General features: G+C 42.7%; 11 protein-coding genes across 11 annotated transcripts; 5 read left to right on the top strand and 6 right to left on the bottom strand.

The window, feature by feature from the left end:
• Positions 1 to 628: 628 nt before the first annotated feature.
• On the top strand, positions 629 to 3,446 carry ATC70_003581 (uncharacterized protein; the record flags this gene model as incomplete). The annotated part of the gene is made up of 12 exons (XM_064822938.1): positions 629 to 923; positions 985 to 1,245; positions 1,311 to 1,652; positions 1,716 to 1,862; positions 1,918 to 1,931; positions 1,983 to 2,103; positions 2,155 to 2,339; positions 2,395 to 2,706; positions 2,761 to 3,108; positions 3,172 to 3,243; positions 3,306 to 3,360; positions 3,427 to 3,446. 12 exons carry the CDS (start codon positions 629 to 631, stop codon positions 3,444 to 3,446), a joined length of 2,172 nt encoding a protein of 723 aa, XP_064679538.1.
• A 226-nt stretch (positions 3,447 to 3,672) lies between these two features.
• On the top strand, positions 3,673 to 5,407 carry MPK11 (Mitogen-activated protein kinase 11; the record flags this gene model as incomplete). Its single annotated transcript, XM_064822937.1, has 3 exons — positions 3,673 to 4,073; positions 4,129 to 4,966; positions 5,036 to 5,407. The coding sequence occupies 3 exons, from the start codon at positions 3,673 to 3,675 to the stop codon at positions 5,405 to 5,407; spliced, it is 1,611 nt and encodes a 536-aa protein (XP_064679537.1).
• A 115-nt stretch (positions 5,408 to 5,522) lies between these two features.
• ATC70_003579 (uncharacterized protein) lies at positions 5,523 to 6,454 on the top strand (the record flags this gene model as incomplete). Its single annotated transcript, XM_064822936.1, has 3 exons — positions 5,523 to 5,772; positions 5,840 to 6,223; positions 6,291 to 6,454. The coding sequence occupies 3 exons, from the start codon at positions 5,523 to 5,525 to the stop codon at positions 6,452 to 6,454; spliced, it is 798 nt and encodes a 265-aa protein (XP_064679536.1).
• Positions 6,455 to 6,904: 450 nt separating this feature from the next.
• On the top strand, positions 6,905 to 8,407 carry ATC70_003578 (uncharacterized protein; the record flags this gene model as incomplete). Its single annotated transcript, XM_064822935.1, has 2 exons — positions 6,905 to 7,340; positions 7,461 to 8,407. 2 exons carry the CDS (start codon positions 6,905 to 6,907, stop codon positions 8,405 to 8,407), a joined length of 1,383 nt encoding a protein of 460 aa, XP_064679535.1.
• A 144-nt stretch (positions 8,408 to 8,551) lies between these two features.
• Positions 8,552 to 9,529, bottom strand: ATC70_003577 (uncharacterized protein; the record flags this gene model as incomplete). Its single annotated transcript, XM_064822934.1, has 1 exon — positions 8,552 to 9,529. The coding sequence occupies one exon, from the start codon at positions 9,527 to 9,529 to the stop codon at positions 8,552 to 8,554; it is 978 nt and encodes a 325-aa protein (XP_064679534.1).
• A 468-nt stretch (positions 9,530 to 9,997) lies between these two features.
• On the bottom strand, positions 9,998 to 11,516 carry ATC70_003576 (uncharacterized protein; the record flags this gene model as incomplete). Its single annotated transcript, XM_064822933.1, has 7 exons — positions 9,998 to 10,069; positions 10,122 to 10,167; positions 10,222 to 10,439; positions 10,505 to 10,681; positions 10,738 to 10,807; positions 10,878 to 11,032; positions 11,148 to 11,516. The coding sequence occupies 7 exons, from the start codon at positions 11,514 to 11,516 to the stop codon at positions 9,998 to 10,000; spliced, it is 1,107 nt and encodes a 368-aa protein (XP_064679533.1).
• A 680-nt stretch (positions 11,517 to 12,196) lies between these two features.
• Positions 12,197 to 14,151, bottom strand: ATC70_003575 (uncharacterized protein; the record flags this gene model as incomplete). The annotated part of the gene is made up of 3 exons (XM_064822932.1): positions 12,197 to 12,251; positions 12,307 to 13,877; positions 13,936 to 14,151. The coding sequence occupies 3 exons, from the start codon at positions 14,149 to 14,151 to the stop codon at positions 12,197 to 12,199; spliced, it is 1,842 nt and encodes a 613-aa protein (XP_064679532.1).
• Positions 14,152 to 15,087: 936 nt separating this feature from the next.
• On the top strand, positions 15,088 to 16,634 carry ATC70_003574 (uncharacterized protein; the record flags this gene model as incomplete). Its single annotated transcript, XM_064822931.1, has 3 exons — positions 15,088 to 15,274; positions 15,331 to 15,992; positions 16,047 to 16,634. 3 exons carry the CDS (start codon positions 15,088 to 15,090, stop codon positions 16,632 to 16,634), a joined length of 1,437 nt encoding a protein of 478 aa, XP_064679531.1.
• Positions 16,635 to 17,042: 408 nt separating this feature from the next.
• ATC70_003573 (uncharacterized protein) lies at positions 17,043 to 18,432 on the bottom strand (the record flags this gene model as incomplete). The annotated part of the gene is made up of 3 exons (XM_064822930.1): positions 17,043 to 17,783; positions 17,839 to 17,918; positions 17,988 to 18,432. 3 exons carry the CDS (start codon positions 18,430 to 18,432, stop codon positions 17,043 to 17,045), a joined length of 1,266 nt encoding a protein of 421 aa, XP_064679530.1.
• Positions 18,433 to 18,743: 311 nt separating this feature from the next.
• Positions 18,744 to 20,975, bottom strand: ATC70_003572 (uncharacterized protein; the record flags this gene model as incomplete). Its single annotated transcript, XM_064822929.1, has 12 exons — positions 18,744 to 18,905; positions 18,962 to 19,011; positions 19,068 to 19,239; positions 19,291 to 19,480; positions 19,542 to 19,646; positions 19,701 to 19,843; positions 19,898 to 20,181; positions 20,235 to 20,315; positions 20,375 to 20,487; positions 20,556 to 20,566; positions 20,623 to 20,822; positions 20,885 to 20,975. The coding sequence occupies 12 exons, from the start codon at positions 20,973 to 20,975 to the stop codon at positions 18,744 to 18,746; spliced, it is 1,602 nt and encodes a 533-aa protein (XP_064679529.1).
• Positions 20,976 to 21,604: 629 nt separating this feature from the next.
• ATC70_003571 (uncharacterized protein) lies at positions 21,605 to 22,057 on the bottom strand (the record flags this gene model as incomplete). Its single annotated transcript, XM_064822928.1, has 3 exons — positions 21,605 to 21,709; positions 21,790 to 21,896; positions 21,949 to 22,057. 3 exons carry the CDS (start codon positions 22,055 to 22,057, stop codon positions 21,605 to 21,607), a joined length of 321 nt encoding a protein of 106 aa, XP_064679528.1.
• Positions 22,058 to 22,303: the final 246 nt, after the last annotated feature.

Below are 22,303 nucleotides of genomic sequence, written 5' to 3'. Positions count from 1 at the left end.
AGTTAATTTGGCTGCTGCCAAGTGTCTTCCTCATGAATGCAATCGATGATTTAGCAGCTTATAATAAGGGAACTGCGAATTGAAAAAGTACTATAGGTTAGCCTCATTGCCTTTTTTTTTTGTTTTATTACGCCTTTTTGCATTTGATGTATTCGATGGTTACATACTACTCATCCAAAAGCGAAATGCAAATCTATACATGACACTTCAAATGTGGGCCCTTGTAATAGGCAACTGATATATGTAACTAAAGTGGGTGGCTCTACCAACATAATATGATTGTGGTCTGCTATTCAGTGGATGCTGTGGATTCCTGCCATACTTACAACATAAGCCTAGTATCATAAACACCACAGTATGTACATTGCCCACCCTAATAGCATTTGCAACATTGCATGGTGATGTATTAGCTACTATCTCGAGAAGCAAGCACATCATGCGGATTCACTATATCCCTTCCACCTTCGATATTAATATCCGTATTGCGCACCCTTCCATTTCATTTGTTAATGGACACTTTGTGTGCGCATGTTTAATATTGTCACATACGATTGACTTTTAATCCAGCTTACACTCCTGATTAACTCTTTTCTTCGTTTTACCAACATATACGCATACAACACTCAATATGAAATCTGTAGGCGGCACGCTTCGTAAAAAGGGCTTGGGAGGAGCTGAGCATTTCATGAAGAAGGATAAGCATAAACAACACTCCAACGCCTCGTCAGCGTCTTCACCTACAGCATCGTCTATCAGTTCACCAAAATCAATTGCGTCTCCACATGTTCCCAAGAGTTTAGCACCATCATCAGTAGCAGGAGGAGGGATAGCACCAGCAACCAGCTCCATCAAAGTAGCTCCTTCAGCGCCGATTACAGTGGATTTACATCGATTTGCAGACGACAATTTACAGCCTGAAGAGTGTGAGTGACTAAACTGTTGCTTTACACATGAACAGCGCTATTGACACACTCGCAAATCTAGTTGTACGTAGAACATTGGGCGATACAAATGAAGAAGGGATTCGAGGATTCTACAAGTCTTTATTGGATGCCAAGCATGTAGTGGGTGGTGATTTACAGCGAAATGTGTATCGAAATTACGCAGAATTTGTATCCATTTCCAAGGAGATTTCTAATTTGGATGCAGACGTGTTGAGTGTCAAAGAGTATCTGAATGAACTCAAATCGATTTGGGAGAGCTTCTTGGCTGCGACCAACTCGTCTGATATCAGCAAAGTGCCAGGTAATTAAGTATTCGTTGAAAAAGAAGCAGAGCAATAGCTGCTGACAGCTTCTTTTTTCCATTAGGATCAGTGGAATCCATCTTTGCATCATCCGCTAATGGGAGAAAGAAAAGCGATTTAATGGCAAACGATCAAACCAGTATTTATAGAGCGCAAATCATGGCATTGTGGGATAATGTAGAGGGATCACAGCGATTTATACCTCATGCACAAAATAAGCACATTGTGCGAGAATGTGTCAACTTTTACGAAATCAACCCCAAGACACTCCAACCTCGACAAGCTGTGCATTTGTTCCTGTTGAGCGATTGTTTACTATTGGCACGTAGAAGAGGAAATAGACTTGTCGCAGATCATTGCTGGGGTATCGAAGATTTAACCATCGTTGATGTAAAGGATTCATCAGGTAGGATGGAAATGAGTGCCTAACGGTATGATATTGACTAGTACTCGTTTTTTTTTTCTGCAGACTTGACCAATGCCTTGAGAATTGTTGTATACCCAGAGACATTCATCTATCGCTCAGAGAGGCCTGAAGACAAGTTGGGTCTTTTGAACGCTTACAAAAGATTAATAGATGACAATGATGATAAACAACTGGATGTACCGCAATCAGGTATGCTGAGAGCAATGCGAGATGGAATCAATGTGATTAACATTCTTGTAAATAGCTGATATTAGAAAGGTAATCCTGAACGCAGCAGATCAATGTGGGTGAGACTAAACAAACGAGTAGCCTCGAGATTCGAATCATCTTCATCCGGATAAAGAGAAATGGCTTGTCGATTTACCAGATCATTTAGAAGTATCCATTGCGCTTCGAGAGTTTGAAAAGAGCGTTGTCTACTTGGAAAAGGGTAAGTTGGCTGGCTCACGGTAGAGAGACTAAGGAACTCAATGTGTAATAGCTCGCCATATTGTCATGTCTTCGTCCAGTTCATTGCCTATCGTGAGAGAAGCAAGAGATCATATCAATCACTACACGGATGCATTGAGTCAGATCATCAGCAGAGACCTGAGCAACACATTGCTGACGAAGATCCAGTTTCAACGCTATGTCAATTGGCTGTTGAGGTTGGACAAGAGCGAAAAGGTAGACTTGAGTGGGATCAAATGGTTAGAGATGGTACTGAATCAGTGTGTGATAGGCAAGACAGGTATTCCTGGGTACACGCACACTGATCATCAAGAAGAGAATCAGGCAGCTGGTATTTGAAGGCGATATTACCACTTACATCAGCGAGCTTGCGCTTGTTGTATTTACACTGATTCGAAACACTTGTGAATGGTACCGAGATTCGTTCAAGCAGAATGAAATGGCGTCTGGATTCGTGACATGGGTGCGTGAACAAACTGAAGTGTACGCAGACATCTACAAACGACAGGTATTTGGACAGAGCCAATTGAGCTGTCAAGTGATTGCAGACTGCTTCAAGTCGACATTGGAGCAATGTTCAGTGGTAATGTACCGTAGATCCTACTCGAGCAATGGAGATGACTGATTATCCTTTTAGCTTCGAAAAGTAGGCCTGGATCTCAAGTTTCTATTGGAAGACTTATTTTTGGAAAACGTAAAAGAAACTGTTATATCATACGAAAGAAGGAACATGGAAAAGATCGGAAAGATTGTGGTCAATGACAACTTCAACGTTGTCTCTGGACAAGGTTTAGGGAATGATGTCAAGGTAACTTCCAGCGTTGTCAGCTTCTACAATTTGCTGGTCAAGTTTTCCAACGACATTTGCCTATTGTCCAAGCTGCAAATGTACTCGACAGTGATAGATAGTGTTTGCCACCTCACAGAGCACTATTTGAGATCCATGATTGCTGAATCTCGCAAGAAAGATTTATCCAAAGAGCAGGTAAAATGACTGTATTTGGGTTACACGCATTTTTTTTTTTTTTATTCACCTAGTTTCAAATAGAGAACCATTGCTTCCATGAACGTATCATTTATATTGGACAATGTTGTACCAAGAGTGTCGTCTCAATTGAATGTAAGTTTGCTCTGTCTATGGGGGAATGTCACTGCGTGAATCTCATCGTATCCTCCCACCAGTATCACTTCAACAGACCTATACCAGAGCTGGACACATTGCGAGCTCGACTTCGAGGTAAAATATTCAGCCTTATCACACTGGAAAAAAAAAAAAAAAAAGCTAATTTTTACCCTTTAAAAGAACTGACTTATATCAACTAATCACCATGTGAAACTTGGTGAAACCCTTCATAAAACGACAAAAACCAAAAGATGAGCATGTTTCTCTGCATTTGCCTCCTTAATAAACTTGCACAAAAGAGAAGCAGACATATCTCTGATCGTACATGTCAATTTGATGCCTTTCTCTCCTTTATAACCTTACTATCTATTTACCACATATAAAACTTTTTTCTTTTTTAATAATTAATATTCTCTTTTCTTCCCCATGATTTCTTCCAGTCTAAAGCGTCTGTTGCTACCCTCCATTCTCATTTTACCATGCTCTTGCGCCTATATTTCAGCAACGTCCAACGGAAAAGAGACAGCATTGTACAAGTTTATAGCATCAAACATTGACATGATGAAGCCATACATTATGGCAGTGCTTATTATGTGGGCTTGTTTGGAAATCGGGTTCTTTGTTTACTTTTCAAATGTACGACAGAGATTGCAACAAACAACAAAACCTAAAAAGCCATTGGATCTGTCAGAGAGAACCAGCCTGTTTTGGAACTGTGTTCAGACCATTGTAGATCTTCCTTCTTGGGCAGAGGGCTGGTTCTATTACAAAAGAGACCACTCGCATCCGACATTCAAAGAGATCAAAAGAGAAAATCTAGCACTGTGGTAAGTTGGGCTGTACAGGGTATATCAAATCAAACATTGACTAGACAGAGAACAGGTTTGCTTGGGCTTTCTGGCATGAAAATCTCGACATTGTCAGGCAAAACAAGGCATGGGCAGATGAAATTGAGTGGATGTTGGCTACAGCAGAGGAATGGTTCCATGTCAAGTTTCCAGAGGGATTGAATCCAGAACTACAGTGCATTAGACTCAATTTGGATCCAGTAGAGGCAGTGCATCGACCGCTGATGGTGTACGTTGGGTTATATGCCCTGACATGGATCTTCAACACATTGTTCCTGGAATGGCATTGGGGGTTCACTCATTCTGGGGCTACTGCACCTGGCATTGAATGGGGCGGCCCGCTCTCTTTTGTCCATGATATCGTCCATCGCCTCAAGAAAGTCATTCTCAACATGACAACCAACAGCAGCACTCGGGACAGAAACATCCATCCTAAAAAACAGCCTCGCCTCAAGCACTTGTCCTATTGGTATCGAGCACCTTCTGCAGAATCCACCACTAGAACACCTCTTGTCTTTATACATGGCATTGGCGCAGGAGTGATGTGTTATACAGAGTTCGTACATCAATTAGCTTATTTCGACCGCCCCATCTTCTTGGTCGAGCTACCCTACGTTGCCATGCGCATGGTAGATCATGTCCCTACCGCCGCGGAAACTGTTCTGGAGGTGACTGAAATGCTAAGCACGTTTGGCTACGACAAGGCTGTGTATGTGTCCCATTCATTGGGTACTGGCGTCTCTAGCTGGATCCTCAATATGGCGCCCGAGACAATAGCTGGTGTAGTCATGATTGATCCCATCTGCTTCCTGCTGCATTATCATAATGTCGCATTTAATTTCGTACATCGCATCCCCAAGACACTGTTTGAGGTATTTATATATGTGCATTCGCTGCATCATGCTACATTAGCAACAGGCAAGCTGACCTCAGTCGTATAGCATATCATGCATTTTGGCGCTGCTAGAGAGCTTTATATCAGCAATTACATCTCTCGTCATTTCCAATGGTTTGAAACTATTTATTTCACTCAACCCACAAACACACAGCAAATCGCCTCATTGCCATCACCATTGGACATGCACTCGCCACTCGCCAATGCCAGCGTGTTCCTGTCTGAGAAGGATGGCATTGTTGGTAGCGCCACTGTCTACAACTACCTGCTAGCAAGAGGTGTTGATGCTCATATCATGGATCATTTGGAGCATGCCATGTTCTTGACCAATACAAGATGGAAAGTGTCTATTACCCAACGAGTAGATTTAATTGCTAGAAAAGCTGATTATGCAGCCTTGATGAATAAACCATTGTAATCATGTCATTTCAAAGTGTTGCTGCTCATCTTCCGCATGATTCAAAGCCAGTGATTATCCACCATGTTCTGGAAAATATTTTCCCTTGCTCCTTTGTAAAGTCTTTACAAGAGAAATGAGTCCCCAACCCTCTCAACCGACAGTGATCTTTGTTCAATCAACAGCGCACTGGGAAGCTATTCAGCAGCAAAGAGCTCAGCTGATTGGAGTGTCTCCACCTAGCACGCCTTTGATGGAATCATCGCAGCAACAGAATAGAATCACTCAAAAGAAGCCAAAGCATCAAGAAACCGCATCCGTTCGAAAGAAGCCTTCTCGCCTGATTGGGAAAGAGGGGAGCCGCAGACGAAACAGATGGACAAACAGTAAAGTACACTCTGTGCAAAAAAAAAAAAAAGATGCAGCATTTCAAAAGCTAACCAACAGACAAAGACACATTTTCAGATCACCCTTCAGCAGTGTTGTATGCCGAGGATTTACGTCCACCTGGATACGAAGCCAAGGCTCCAAAATACGATGTGGGGCTCATTTCTATAGAGCAAGATGGCGATGATTCAGAGGAACAAGAACAAGTGCAAGTGCACGCTTTACCGCACAATCTACCTCGACATGTTCGACATGATTTAAAAAAGGCACACATTTCAAAAGGCCTTGTAACCAACTACGAATCTCAACTGATTCAGTTTATCGACCTGTGGTTGAACGATACGCAATGCCTCGACAATGCATGTTTAGAGATTCAGGTTGTCTCGAATAACCAATTTGAGCGATACGTTGTGCACACAATGAGTCGATACTATGGATTTGCATCCTTTAGTGAGTTGCGATAAAAAAAAACGCTCAAATCACACGCATTGCTTATTCATGCCTGTTCATGTTGTAGGTAAAACCAATGACCAGAACCAACGAGTGACCTACATCTGTCATCCCGCATATTTAAGCTATATTACCAAGCACAGCAGTGGTGATGAAATAGACTATGCTTCGATCCAAGACTGGGACATGCCAGACAAATCGTTCTTTGAGTACCTGTTCCACGCAGTGTAATAAAAGAAATGTGTACAGCCTCATCATGCCATGTTACGCTAGTTTTGTTTGGTCTCTACATACACACAAACAGCAGTTTCACCCAAACGAAGGGCATTGATACGGCGTTCCTGACAGCTTGTTTAACAGTTGTCATCATTAAATCGACATGACGCTGAATGCCCTCTCAAAAAGCAAGTGTGTGTAGGAAAAATGCATGATGCGTATCCTATAGCCAAATGTGCCTCATGCAATCATGTTGCATCTTCTTGTTCTTTTATCATTCATCTGAGCATGTGCGCAGAGATGCTTGAATAAAGTCAAAAGGTTTATCCACGACATGTATTCATGATGATGGTAAAATAAAACGCCTTTTCAATCGTGCTATTTAATTCATGATCAAGTGCAATGCCATTTCTCTCTCTCTCTCTCTCTCTCTCTCTCTTTTCTTCTTCTTCTTTCATTAGAGCCATGTCAAAGGATTCCTTACTAGACCCTCCTTCCTCCAAAAGCCAGCATCAAGGCAGAACAAACAAGAATGGCGTGCCTGAATTCAGGCAAAACGTAACCAAGTTGGATGTCAAAATAGACAATCAGGTCAAGTACGAGTTTGGTGGTCCTGTGGGTGTTACAGCCATGATGCTGGGCTTTCCTTGTTTGATGTATTACTTTTGGGTGTGTCTTGAATTTCACCAAGGTAGGCTCATATACCCATCCGATCTATCCCAATGCAAATCCTGGGTGGCGCATGAACTCTGGGCCAAGATCAAGATGGGAGCCTATCCCTCCAAGTGGGCGGTTCAAATGTACATGGGCTATATCTTGTTTTCATTTGTGTTGGCCTACATTATGCCCGGCCCTGTGGTGGAAGGATTGCCAATCCCATCACTGAATGGAAAGAGGGCAAGTACAGCGACATGAGAGTGGTATACACATTTAACATGACTACAATAGTTAAAATACCTCTGCAATGGTCTTTCCTCTTGGTATCTGACGTTGGCTGTTTCTTTCGTGTGCCATGTTACAGGTGTATTTCGTCTGAGCGGATTAATTGACCATTTTGGAGAGCTCATGACAGTAGCTATTATTTGGGGATTCACTATGTCCACATGGGTGTATGTCATCAGTGTAGCTATGAACAAGACGCATCGCATGTCGGGTAATTTCTTTTACGATTACTTTATGGGCGCATGCTTGAATCCAAGAATTGGTAAGGTGGATCTCAAGATGTGGGCCGAAATTAGACTGCCTTGGCCTGTGCTCTTTTACTTGTCCCTGTCTTGTTTGCTGAAGCAATACGAGACCTATGGTAAAATCACAGCGCCTGCCTTCTTTATGGTGCTGGCTCATTTCTTGTACGTCAATGCCTGTCAAAAGGGAGAAGAGTGTATTCCAACCTCCTGGGACATCTTTTACGAAAAGGATGGATTCATGCTTATTTTCTGGAACATGGCAGGTGTGCCATTCACCTACTGCTATTCCTCCATCTATCTGATGAAGTATCAATTGACTACTGGACATGCCATTACGCATAGCTGGGCCTTTACTACTGCTATTTTCACTTTGTTGTTGGTAGGTTACTACATTTTCGACACTGGCAACTCTCAAAAGAACCGCTTCCGCATGGAGCAAAACGGCTCATTCATTACGCGCAATGCCTTTCCTCAACTACCTTGGGGCCATATCAAGAATCCCTCTTTTATTCGCACAAAGCACGGAAATTTATTGCTGACTTCTGGCTGGTGGGGCATTGCAAGAAAACCACATTACACTGCGGATCTCATGATGGCTATTTCTTGGGGCCTTATCACTGGATTCTCGTCTTTCCTGCCCTACTTTTACTTTTGCTTCTTTTTGTTTGTGCTGGTACATCGCGTGTCGCGAGATATGGAGCGATGCGCAAACAAATATGGCCAAGACTGGGTTGAATACTGTCGCCGAGTTCCATATATCTTCATTCCATATGTGTTTTAAAAGAGCCGTAAACAAAAATGTATATGTTATATAGTTTTTTAATGATATATATATATGATTATATAGTAATAAAAATTTAAATTAATCTAGTTATAATAATGATTTTTTTTCTGTATATATGTGTGTTTGTGTGAATAGAGCAATTTAAGCAACTGTCAAGAAGGGGAGGTCAAGGAGTCTGGTTCCACTAACGGTAGTAGTAACAGTAGCCTCTACTACTTGAGTAGCAAAGTTGGTGACAGTGCCAGTGGCTGCGGTTAAAGTTGCGACTTCAAGAGGTCTAGCAATGACAGTGTGGTAGACAAAGACATTGGGGTTATTCTGATTCAAATTACCATTGGGGCTATTCAGATTCAAGTTACCATTACGGTTGTTCAGATTCGATTCACCATTACGGACATTTTCGCTGCGGTCATCCTTGCGGTCTCCCTTGCGGTCATCCTTGCGGCCATCCTTGTGGTAGTCCTTGTGGTAGTCCTTGCGGTAGTCTTTGCGGTAGTCCTTGCGGTAGTCCTTGTGGTAGTCCTTGTACTCATATTCATCATCATCATATTCATCATCCTCATCCTCATCATCCTTGTCATCATCATCCTTGTCATCATGTTCATCATCATCCTTGTCATCATCGTAGTCCTCATCATCATCATCATCATCATGTTCATCGTCGTCCTTGTCATCGTCCTTGTCATCATCGTCCTTGTCATCATCGTAGTCCTCATCATCATCATCCTCGTCATCCTCGTCCTCGTCCTCATCATCATCGTCCTTGTCCTTGTCATCATCGTCGTGCTTGTCATCATCATCCTTATCGTCATCATCGTGATCAGCATAACGCTTTTGCAAGAAGCTATCGGCAACGACAGAAGCAGAGGCAGCATCAGCAACGGAAGCGGAAGCTACGAGAAGATTGAAATCAGCCATGGCAACCGAGTAAGCGTCATTTTGAGCAGAGGCAGAGGCAGAGACGGTATTTTCAGCATAAGAAACATCAGAGGCAGACATGAGGTTGAGTTCCTCAAACATGGAGGCATCAACCAAACCAGAGCCAGAAACTGAAGCGGGAGCCGCAGAGACAGCAGTAGCCAGCAAAGCAGCAGAGATCATACCGAGAGTGAAACGCATTTTTGAATTAATGGTGTGCTGTTGTTAATGAGAAGAGATGGATTGTTTAAATAAGATGTAGAGTGAAAAAAACTGAATTTGATGGTTATTTCAGCGAGTATTTATACAGAATATGTACATCTTTATTTGATTGTATGTCAACTAGGATCGATTTAAAATATGCTTTGTTTTTCTTTTCTTTACATCGCTCATTCGCCTGGAAACATACTGCAACGGTCTAAGCGAATACTAGGAAACAAACACACAGTGGGAGATGAACTATGCGGTGTTTTTTTTGTTGATAGAGTACACAAATACACAGCTGCTAGCTGTGGGTGTGTGATTTCATTACTGTCTAAAGCGTCGCATGTAGGAAGAATTTTGGACATCGGAAGTAATATCCATTTTGTGATATTGAAATGAACCGAATGTATAGGAATATTTTACCATATTACATTTTTTTAATTCAATAATTTACACTCTCTTTGGTTATACTATGCTAGAAGCCCATTTGACTAGATCCACTTTTTCTGTAGCAGCAGACACGAGATATTGATGATTCTAAGCAGAAGATGAGCCCTCCATTCTTGATCTCATAGTCTCATTCACTTACCATTAAATCATTGGGTGTAGCTCTCAACTTGACATCCTTTGTTAAACTATGACACACACATTAGCGATCCCCTTCATTATCCTACACTTGATTATTTTACCATTTTGCTACAAAGTCAGTTAAATCGGAAGGATATTTCTTGTTGGCGGGGAATACAGGGACAGGTTCGTGGACGATATGTTGCAACAGCTCAAAGATGGACAGCGGCGTGCCTTCAGGTGGAAATGGAAATCTTCCTAACGCCAGTTCCATTAAAGTTATACCCAACGACCATACATCCGATTTTACAGAATAAGGCGATCCCATAATCCTTTCAGGCTACACAAAATGAAACATCAACATCTTGTTGCTCTAAAAGCCAACCTCTCGTACGCTTCACTTACACTCATATAGGAGCTTGTGCCAACAAATGTATCAGCAACTGAATTGATGAGCTGCCCTGAAACACCGAAATCACACAGCTTGATTTGACCTTGCGAATTGACCAGGACATTGGAAGGTTTCAAATCTCTGTGAATGATACGATGCTCATCATAAAGATATATTAAACCATCCACAATCTAGGAGCCCAAATCAGATGCTGCCCAAGGAGCGCTGCCACACCCATTCAACTTACTGCATAGCCAACTTTCTTTAATACGTCCAAAGGAAATGGTCCGTTTTTCTTGTATATCTGATCGAGTGAGCTGTGATTGTAATTAATTTAGCCTACATTGCTTGTTGTATGTAATATGAATTAAAGGAGTTTGAACGTACCCAGCATCCATGTACTCCATACAAATCGAGATATCGCCTCCATTCATAAAAGCACCATAGAAACTGACGATATGTTTCGAATTACAGTCATGCATAAACTGTAATTCACGCATGATTTGCTTTCGAACATTCATATTGGCATCGACATGGACTATCTTTTAGGTGGAGAAAGAGGTTGTAAAAAAAAAAAAAAAAAAAAAAAAAAGAAAAAAAAAAAAGACACGTTGAGACCATGGCATCAACCTATTCTACACACTATACAAAGCTCACCTTTCTAGCCATCACTGTGCTCGTTCTTACGTGTAATACTTTGCATACGGTCCCGCCGTTTCCTCTACCAAGTTCATCTATTGATGTAAAGTCCTCTGGGCGCAAATCTAGTCTCAACTCCAAGCCAATCTCCAGCTCACTCAATTGTTCACATAGTTGTGTGTAATCTGGTGGACCATTGTACCCTCCAATCGTTTGTTTCGTTGTAGTAGATGTTGCAGTGACATTTGCCTTTTCGTTTTCTGGTTTAGTGAGATCATTTGCAGTTGTCGGTTCAGATGGTGGAGACGAGCCAACAACGACTGGTGAATTTTGAAGCGTTAGATTCTTGAAATTGCGTTTCTTTCTCAATGGTACTTTGGAGAGCATATTTGTATGGGGTTCTCTGTTCTAAAGGCTAAATAAAGCAAAGAAGAGAAAGGGCAAAATGAGAGCAAGTGGAAGTGGTTAGAGAAGAATATAAAAAGGAATTGCCCCTCGCTGTCTCTCTCTCCAATGAACATGTATTCAGGAATTGCTTGATTGGTACTCCGTTGAAGTGTGCTATTTGCCTCTCTTCTCTTGATCTTGTATCCTAGCTTTCAGTCTAGATACTAAGATCCACGAGGCAGCCATTGGGAGCATGTATGTTACCCATGAACTAGTGTTTGACTAATCCATGGCATACTTTAGCCAATAATGACAAGATGTCATGTGAAACAAACTCCATGGATCTTTTCCTTCATGCTGTACATCCCAAATGTCAAGCAACAACAGCTTTCAACAAGCAATGCCGCTTGAATATAAGATCAATTAAAAAAACAATGTAACACCATGATATTGCGACTTGATTTCATAAAACTATAGCCGTCTCTAGTTGAGCGTCGCTCATGAATGTAGTAAGGGACCATGATTTAGTCTGGATAATAAAAGGTTCACTGAAAAGAGGGCAGTCGCTGATAGAACTTTAATGATTGCCTGCACGTATATTAGCAGCCGTGGAGTAGCTTCTGGTATTCAAGTGGTTTATTAGATGCTTACAATCTACATGATGGTGAGATGTGCTGCCTCTACTCCATACTGTGCACGCCGAAATCCAAGATGCGAAATGAAGTTTCATTCTTCCTATTGGAAAATCAGTGATTAGTAAGAGAGTGTAATCAAAAGTATTAGCCCTTACTTTTGCACTGCAGCAACACAGCGACGCCCATCAAATGCCACACGCCAAACACCATCGACTTTGGTGATTAAGTCTCTGATAAATCGACCTGTCTGGATATCCCACATCTTGAGTCCACCTTCAGACCCAGAGATCACCTTGTCATTGTCATGCTGAAAGCATGTTATCGAATTACCATGGCCAGATAATGCATGGTGACAAACTCCAGTCTCTGGTGACCACACTCTCAAAATCGAGTCAGCTGCAGCAGAAACGAGGTACTGATTACTGAGACCTAGCAAACCCACCAGCACTGAATGTCCCTCCAGTCTCTTGATGCATTCACCCGTTTCCAAGTCCCAGATACGAACAGATGTGTCCATGCTTCCACTCATGCATCGGTTTCTTTCAGCGTCAATCACCACGGAATATACTTTTTGTGTGTGTCCCTCCAGCAAGTGCATCAATCGGCCAGACTGACTGTTCCATACTCGCACTGTGTTGTCGTAACTACCACTGACAAGCGTATGGCCATGTGCTGCAATGGCTCGTACAGACTGTCGATGTCCTACGAGAGAATGTACAAAATACGGGTTCGTGGCATCGCCATTGTTGTTGCCATGGAAATAGCCTTGTGGGTCTTTGGGGTCTGGTAGCCTCCATACGCGCAAAGTTGCATCGCGAGAGCCAGAGATGATCATGGGCTGCTCTTCTTGGTGGATTGGCTTTGTGATGAGCAAACAGCGAATAGTCGATGTATGGCCCGTAAAGATGTGAGTGCATTTCCCCGTCTCCATATCCCACACACGGACTCTCCTGTCCGTAGAGCCTGTCACCAGCGTATTTCCAACGTACTGCAGAGCCCAGACACCTCCTTCATGACCCTCCAATGTCATCCGCTTCTTGCCTGTAGTCGTGCTGTAGATATTGACATGCGAATCATCTGCACCAGACACAATCTTGTCATCATCAAACTGCAGGCATGTCACTACGAATTTGTCATGTCCACGAAACGATTGCTCCACGGCCCTTCCTTTGCGCCAGTTCTGTTTGAGCGTATGATGTCTTGCATACAGCTTTTTGAAGCTTGTGATGTGGAGAGAAGCGTCTAAGGGGTCATGGAGTGTATAGCCGTCCTGAATAATGAGCCGCTTCCAGGATCGATGATCGGCATCTACAATCGACCTCCATTTCCTACACACGCCAGACGCTTGGCAGAGTGAGTATGCATCCAAATATCGTGTGATTTGTCTGGCTATCTCCAATGGCAAGGTGGACAGAAAGTCATGTTTGAGAACTGGCATGATGACGGAGTTTATAAACTGCAAGGTGTTGGTGGATGATCGCTTCAGCAGTTGGAATAGTAGATACGATTTCAGATTAGGAGAGAGCGAATCAAACGTATGGATCATGGACGGTAATTGCCATATTGCACTCAGCGTACTGGATTCGTCTATGCTGGATAGCAGAAAATCATCCATCTTGACGGTGCGTGCTCGCTTGTGTTCTGCAACTGCATTGGTGGCATCACATGTCACTGATCTCTTTCGAGTGTGTTGAGAGCAAGGTGAATCATCAACAGCATCCATCTGCTACAGAAAGTCCTCTGTGTCAAATTCCCTATTTGCCTTGTGTTTGTGTTTCTGTTACCTCTTTTGGACTATTGTTCTTTGCGTTTGTCGTGGTACGATCGTTGTTGAGAATGGACATGGATGGTTCAAGAGTCAGTTGTATAATGTTGGATACAACATCTGGAGATGTGTCTGGGAGAGGCGATGCTATAGGCGATAAAGCTGGCTCTTGATTCATTTCCAACGGGCCTTTGTTATGAATGATTAAGGAGGAAGGGAAAGAAAGGATGTTCATACTCAAAGAAAAAGCATGAAGCTTTTTTTTTTTTTAAAAAAAAAAAAAAGGGGTTGAGTAGAAAAGGACCCCTCAGTGTGTCTGTATGTATGTGATACTATATGAGCAACGAGTTTGGCAACCCCTCCCCCCTTGGCCATTGCATTCGTGATTCAACAGATTGTAGAGCAAGAGAAATGTGCTCTCAATCAGAGATGAAATAGCCAGTGTAGCAGCTGAAACTGACATTTGCTTTGATCTTGCACATTATACAACGACGGAATTTATATACACATGAACCCTTGGATGTAGACTTCAAGCCGTCAATCATGAAGCGTATCTTGATACATGTTGAATACATGAAACAATGCCAAGTTTTAGTGCTGGCATTGCTGAATAATACATTCGACTTTGTAGTCATCTTACATCTGGGAATAAATCGCAATTACTGCCGATGCCATCGCACCATTGCATAGCAACTTTGATCTTTATCAAGATCGCCATTGTCTTGATGCCTCTCTGCGTGTGTGTGTGTATACGCGAAAAGCCAATAGTGCCACCCAATGCAAATTCTCTCTGATCAGCTACCACCCCACCTTTGACATTCCATCTATATATACGATGGCATTTGAACAGTTACCAGAAAATGCCACTAGTAAAGATGCATTACGTTATATCCACATCTGGATCCTAATTTGCCGTACGTCAGTGAGAACACAAAAAGAGGGACCCTTTCCATTTCAAGCGGCCTCGCTTTGCTTTGTAATGCTAGATTGATTGGCCAATGGCCCAAAATGTTGCATAAAACCTTGTTCTGCGAAAATCGCCATGTGCTACTATTGAAACAGCAAGGGCAGCAGGAGAAAAAAAAGAAGAAAAAAGTATAAAAGCCGAGATATCACACAGTAGGTACCTTTTCCTGTGTTCTGCAACATCTTGTATTAATCTACACTAAAAATGGCCATCTTAACTACTTCCAATGGTAACCCTGTCGACAACGATCAAACTAGCATTACTGCCGGTCCTTGGGGCCCTGTCCTCCTTCAAGACTTTCACTTGATCGACAAGCTCGCTCACTTTGACAGAGAGCGTATTCCTGAGCGTGTTGTCCATGCCAAGGGTGCTGGTGCTCATGGTGAATTTGGTAAGATTGATTGGCATGGCAACAGTAGCAAGGACTAATGTCTATTTCGATTGCAGAGGTCACTCATGATATCACACATCTCACCAAGGCCAAGTTCCTCAGTGAGGTCGGTAAGAAGACTCTCATGTTTGCTCGTTTCTCCACTGTAGGTGGTGAGAGAGGTAGTGCTGATACTGCTCGTGATCCTCGTGGTTTTGCCCTCAAGTTCTACACCGAGGAAGGCAATCTCGACATTGTTGGTAACAATACGCCTGTCTTTTTCATCCGTGATCCCTCCAAGTTTCCTGATTTCATTCACACTCAAAAGCGTAATCCTCGCACCAATCTCAAGGACCCCAATGCCGCTTGGGATTTCTTCTCTCTTTCTCCCGAGACCATTCATCAGCAAACCATCCTCTACTCCAACCACGGTACTCCTGACGGTTTCCGCCACATGCACGGCTTTGGCTCCCATACATTCAAGTTGGTGGACAAGGAAGGCAAGTTCAAGTACATCAAATGGCACTTCAAGACCAAGCAAGGCGTCAAGAACTTGAAGCCTGATGAGGCTGCCAAGTTGGAAGGCACCAACCCTGACTATGCCACTCAAGATCTGTTTGAGGCCATCGAGCGCGGCGATTTCCCTGCTTGGGATGTCTTTATTCAAGTCATGGAGCCCAAGGACGCAAAGACTTATCGTTGGAACCCATTCGATGTAACCAAAGTCTGGCCTCACAAGGTAACTACATATACAAAATAGGCTTGCTGAACCCCACAACTCATATGGTCATAGGACTATCCTCTTCATCCTGTTGGTAAATTCACATTGAACAGGAATCCCGAGAACTATTTTGCCGAAGTCGAACAAGCTGCTTTCTCACCCTCTCATTTGGTGCCTGGTGTTGATACCTCAGCTGATCGCTTGTTACAAGGTCGTCTCTTTTCCTACCCTGACACCCATCGTCATCGTCTCGGTGTCAACTACAAGCAAATCCCTGTCAATGCTCCTAAATGTGAGGTCAACACTTATCAACGCGATGGCTCCATGGTGGTCAATGGCAACTATGGCAGTGCTGCCAACTACGGCCCCAATTCTGTCGGTGGTCCTGCGCAAAACAACATTGTTGGCTCCACGTTTGCTGCCGAGGAAATTGAAGGATTGATTGGTCGATTCAGCTACGATGTTACTGACGATGACTTTACTCAAGCTGGTAATCTGTATCGTCTCATGGACGAGGAGAACAAGGACTATCTCTGCAAGAATATTGCCGGCGATTTGGTCAAGGTCAGAAAGGAGATTGTTGAGCGTCAACTTCCTCACTTTGAGCGTGCCGATCCTGATTATCGCCAACGTGTCGAAAAATTCATGAAGGAGGCTTAAATTAGCTTTCGCCCTATTTATTCTCTGTACAAATGCATTCATTATCGCCATTTATTCATTTATACCTGTAATAAAAACGAGTAGTTCTCTATGTATTCGCTAGTGCTCTCCCAGCGTCGCAATGCCATTGTGTTACATTCATGCGTCGCTTATTTACAAGACGTATCACAATGAATTTGCCCCCAAATTATGCCATGATGGTGAATGGCCTGGTTACTGATCGACTTTTTAATTTGTTTCATTTGCATTAAATGCAAACTCCCCCTTTAAACAGTGTGTAAATTACTAGATGTTTCGTCTCATTTCAGACTTGGGTTTCATTCAGGATCCACAGTGACAAGTGTAACTTCCTAGTATTAAAAAGGTGTTTATTGTGAAATGCGTTGGACATTGGCATCAAGCTAAAAACTAGGCTGTAATTGGTGGTACTGCAATAGCTTCACTTTCAACTTCGGCACTGTCAACCTTGGGCACAAGGTGCACAGGATGGGTGTGTGCCTGCTGACCGGCCAAGAGAGCCTTTGCCACAGCGTCCAGCTGGCGAACATTGCTGGGAGAAGACCTCTTCTCTGCGTTTTCAGTGGCCTCATTCAATGAGCGGGCACAAAACGCAGCGAACTCTTGATCGGATGATTGCAAGATGTGCTTGTCTTGAGGTCTGACGAGTTCTCGGATAAAGTACCAGTCGTGCTCCAGGCTTTCTTTTCTGATACGCACGTTGAACTTTTTGTCTTGCTTGACGGTCTGTGCCAATGCCAGAATATCGTCTCGCATCACCTCTCTTTCGCCTACATACACCATGACATTCTTGGGAGCAAACCGATCAAAATCAGATCTGATGTGAGCCAGCTTCAAAAGATGCAGTTCGTCCGTGTTGGTGGCCTCTGGTAAATTGAGATACTCTTTCAAAACGCGAGATGCCAGCATGGGAGTGACAATGTCCTGCTTGAACTCCCACAGCCAAGAAGAGGTGTTTGCGGATACCAATGGCGATACAAGTAAAAGACCGGCAGGAAGTTCAGCATTGTAATTGGACCGAGGGGCACCAAGGTCTTTCAAGATGTTGGGTGCATAGACTCGAATCAGTGTTTCCAGGCAGAGAGCGCCTCCAGCACTATCGCCAGAAAGAATAATTCTTGACCCAGGTATCTATTTTGGGTATATTAACAGAGCAATCCAAGCAGTATGTTGGTATCTTGCTTACGTGCAGTGTATTGACAAGGTACTCGTACGCAGCTACACACTCCAACACTGGCACAGGATACATATGCTCGGGTGCCAAACCTAATTGTTTGTATGTCAGTTTAAATCTGTTGTCAACGAGTGGGGAGGGGGGGGGGGTGGCATTCATACTGTAATCAACCGATAAAATCAACGCATTGATGTTATGGTGCTCCTTTAACAAATGGATCCAGTTTTGAAATACATCCATATACATGGTGCAATGTCCCACTCGAAAAGCCCCGCCTACCATGCTAAGCGTTAATTTGCATTTTTTACTGCGTCTCATGACAGAACTGTTACCATGCGCTTTATAAATGATCATATCGGCGTCTTTTATTCTCTGCAGCAGTTGATCGTCATCTTGGCATTGAGCCATATCAGGCCCTATCCAGGCTCCTTTCCATTCTGGCTTTTCAATCATTCTGATCCAACTCATCTGCGATTTCTTGGGTGCAGTGAAGTCAGCAATCAAGAAGCGAGCCATTGTCGGTGGCAGAGATAGAATGCCCTGAATGATGGGCACCATGATGGAGGTGGGGACGTTGGTTTTGATCAAGTGACGAATGCTTTCCATATTGCTAATCTTGAGAACAGGCGGTAGAAAGAGAGAGAGAACACGCACAGCATTCTCTCTTTTTATGTGTGTTGCCGAACATCTATCCGATTGACATGTGTGTGTGTGTGTGTGTGTGTGTGTGTGTGCATATGTGATATGCTAATTTCCTCCCCCAAACATCTTAACGTACATTTTCGCTCGTTTTGATCAATTAAGTATGAATAATCGGATTATTGCCGCTTTGGGAGTGGTGTGTTTACTGCAATCCTGCTGTTGATAACAAAGTTTCAAGTGGGCTTGTAAAGGAGAGGTTTTTATTAGAGCAAGAATCAATCACTCCCTTCTGATCTATCATGAGATGGCTCTAATTCTTGAGTGGGAACTGCAGAGTATTCCCCAAATACGTCGCTCTCTATGGCTGCATGACCTTGATGTCGGATTGATTCGTTGTAAGATCTGCTTGGCGTGTTCTTGATGACAATTTGATAATACTGAAATACACATTGGTTAAATCATTGCTATCACAGTGATCTCTGTCTTTCGTTACCCAGAATCCAGTGCATGCCACCATGGATATAATAGCAGAAACATATGGCACTAAAGAGAGTGTGTGTGAGTATACAGTGTGGATATCATACGCTCGTAACACATACGCCAATAAGGATAGTATTGATTTTTTACAGGTATAAACACAAACACAAGTGCATACGCTGTAAAAGCCAGAAACACGTATACGCATACCAAGGGTGCTCGGATAGGTCTGTTGCTGTTTGGCTCTCGTCTTCGCAGAATCAGTACACCTAGTGCTATTAAAAAGTAAAATACCTGGCAAGATGTCAGATCAAACGCGTCCAACATGCATAGAAGCACACTCACATAGACTGGATAGGCAGCAAAAGCAACAATGAATTGGTAAACAGCACCTGGAGGCGGGCCCACAATGAATACAATCGATAGTACATATTGCAGCAAGTATGCATTGACAGGGCTTTTGATACGTGAGTCAACCTTGCCAAATACATGTCCATAAGGCAATAGCCCTTGTCTAGCCACCTCCATAATGACTCTAGAAACGCAGGTATGCAATGTCAAGCTTTTGCAGTGCTATTGTGATATAAAAGATATACCTTCCACCTGTAAAGTTCATTGATGCGGCACATCCAAATGCACTGAGGCCGATAAAGACAGGGAGTATTTTGGTTGCAAAGTTTTCGCCCAAAGACCGAGTAAAGCTATTTGCACCATGAGATGTTTGTGGTGGCCTACGTAACCCTTCAAAAACTTACAACGCTGCTGCTACAATGAACTCGGAGCTCTTCATGGTCTCTAATGGCAATACTACTAAATAGGCAATATTCGTCAAAATATATAATGTTGCAGTGGTGATAACGGCTGCTGCTGATGCTTTTGGTAGATTCCTGATTGGATCCTGCAGATATGGATCAAAGACCATCATCATCTCGTGCGTATGGAGAGCTCTTACCTTCACCTCGTCCACCACAAAATTAAGATTATGCCAGCCACTATAGCTATTCATGACATAGTACAAGGCAGATGCATAAGGCCCCACTGTATTGGATGTGCCAACAAACGACAAATTCAAGCTGGCATCCACGTCAGAAGGAATGGCTTTTGCCAGAACCAAAATACCAATGCAAGCGATCAATAAAAGCACAGAGATCTTTACGACTGTAAAGAACGAAATCATCTTCATGGTCATTCTTGTGGACAGCATGTTCACTGCTGCCAGTAGAGTCGCACTCAACACTAAAAGCAAGCTGTCAATCCACTTGACCTTCTGAAAACAGGACGGATCTTACATGCCCAGCCTCTGTCCACCCACACAGATTTGTATGTTGGTCCAAAAATGGCATAATTCACATATCCACCAAAAACAATGCCTGGAAATTGCATGTCAGTGTCTTGTAATTTTGCAACGCCACGCTACTACACGATCTACCTTGAGATGCAACCCCACTCGACCTGTTCATCAAACTCCAATAGGTAAATAAATAGGCCAGCAGGTATTTTGGCCGTCTGTAACAGTATTCCAGATAGCCCACTTCACCACCACTACAGAAATTTTGCATTATCTATCAAGTGATCGATTCTAAACGATTTCGCTCTTCAAGTATGTATACCTACGAGGAAGCTGATGTTGATGTTAATTGTGCGGGTTTATGCCATTGCTTTGTAACGTTGGCTTACCATTGTTCCTAACTCCATAAAGGTAAATGTACCCGAGAGAGCAACAAGTGCACCTATGAACCATAGAATCAGGTTCATCCCACCTGATCCAACGAGTTGTAAAGTAAGTGCTGGTCCAACAAAGATACCAGCACCGATGATGTAGCTCACATTGACCATTGCACCTTGTATCCAGCCAATCTTACGCTCAAGACGTTGGTCTAAAGTCCAACTGTTTATTGTCGTGATAAAATGAACCAGGCTCTCCTGGTAGAATACATACCACCAACAGCTAGCGGTTCCATATGTTCAATTTGTTCTGTTAGATCATCTTGCCTTAACATGGGCTCATACTGTTCATTTTCTATAGTCATGTTTCTTGTGAAATACAAAAGAGAGAGAGAGAGAGAGAGAGAGAAAAAAAAACAAATAGATTATGCAGCCTGCTCCTTTTCACCGCTACAAACAGTGGATAAACAAAAAGCAACCATCACTCACCTGTGTAACCTCATACTCTGCTCTTATCTGAGGCATGACTTGAGAGTAAGTCTTGGGTATATAGACCTTGACATTGGGTCTACTATGAGGGAATATTGCTTTTGACGCGTAGTTGATTAGTTTGAGAGCCAAATAAACCAAATGCACATAGGAAACGTTGAGAATTTTTAAGCACATACTATTAATGGGTCAGCGCCATTCATTCATGTAGCATTATTGCTTACCAAGCTACTTTTTTACTGACCAACAGCAGCCTGTGTACATCACTTTTAAATGACTGCAAGATCAATACTCTCTTTACAAACACCATTTCTTATGCTAGCGCAGAAATCAAAGCTAAAAATGGTTCATTGCATAGGATAAAAGGAACATGACAGTTTACAAAAGGTTAAAATTAAGCAATTTATTTCAAACGCTAGCAATATAGCACAAAAAATAGATGAGGTGGATATACTGTACACAAATACACTTATATCTGAATAGTAGGATAAATGGAAGCGTTAAATTAATGTTCGTTGTTGTAGTACTCCTTGACTTGCTCTTCAGCATGGCGCTTGGCCTTTTGCTTGTCAATGAAGTCGAGACCCTTGGTTTCAACCAACTTGTCAACCTATCATTAAAAAAAAAAAAAAAAAAAAAAACTCATTAGACCATTATGCTAGCATGTGCTTATATTGCTTCAGTACATACACCAGCAGCGGCAAAGGCAGCAAACAATTGCATGGCGGTAGCGTGGTCATTAGGCTTGCCATTTCTTTCGCAATGTTCGTTGTAAGCCTTGACAGCCTCGTAGGAAGCTAGATGATGTTGAGTGAGCTTATCACCTATCACGAGAATAAATCCACTTACCAGCACCAGCAATGAGCTCGTGGCTCAAATGACCCTTGTGCTCATGAGGAGTTTGTTCGAGCTTGTTGTTATCATCTTGAAACTTATCGAAAAGACCCCTAGTTGACATGACATTTACAATGAGTAACGCGTACTCGGCATCAAATGTCCACCTTCCTACTCGAGACTTACATGTTGACTGATTTAAATTATTTACTAATTGTAAAGAGAGAAAAGAGGACCAGTTTGAGTAGCATGTATTTATACTTTTTCGTTCGTTACGCTAGCCGTTTGTTCCGAGTACCTGATAAATAAAGAACATGGTACAGTAGATGAGAATCCAGTCGGGGTAAGGCCCGTTTATGCTATTTGCCAT

This window comes from Mucor velutinosus, assembly GCF_035048745.1.
Source record: "Mucor velutinosus strain NIH1002 chromosome Unknown tig00000165, whole genome shotgun sequence".
Classification (NCBI taxonomy): domain Eukaryota; kingdom Fungi; phylum Mucoromycota; class Mucoromycetes; order Mucorales; family Mucoraceae; genus Mucor; species Mucor velutinosus.
The sequence above is the reverse complement of the archived record's forward strand: the minus strand, read 5'-3'. Positions and strand labels throughout refer to the sequence as shown.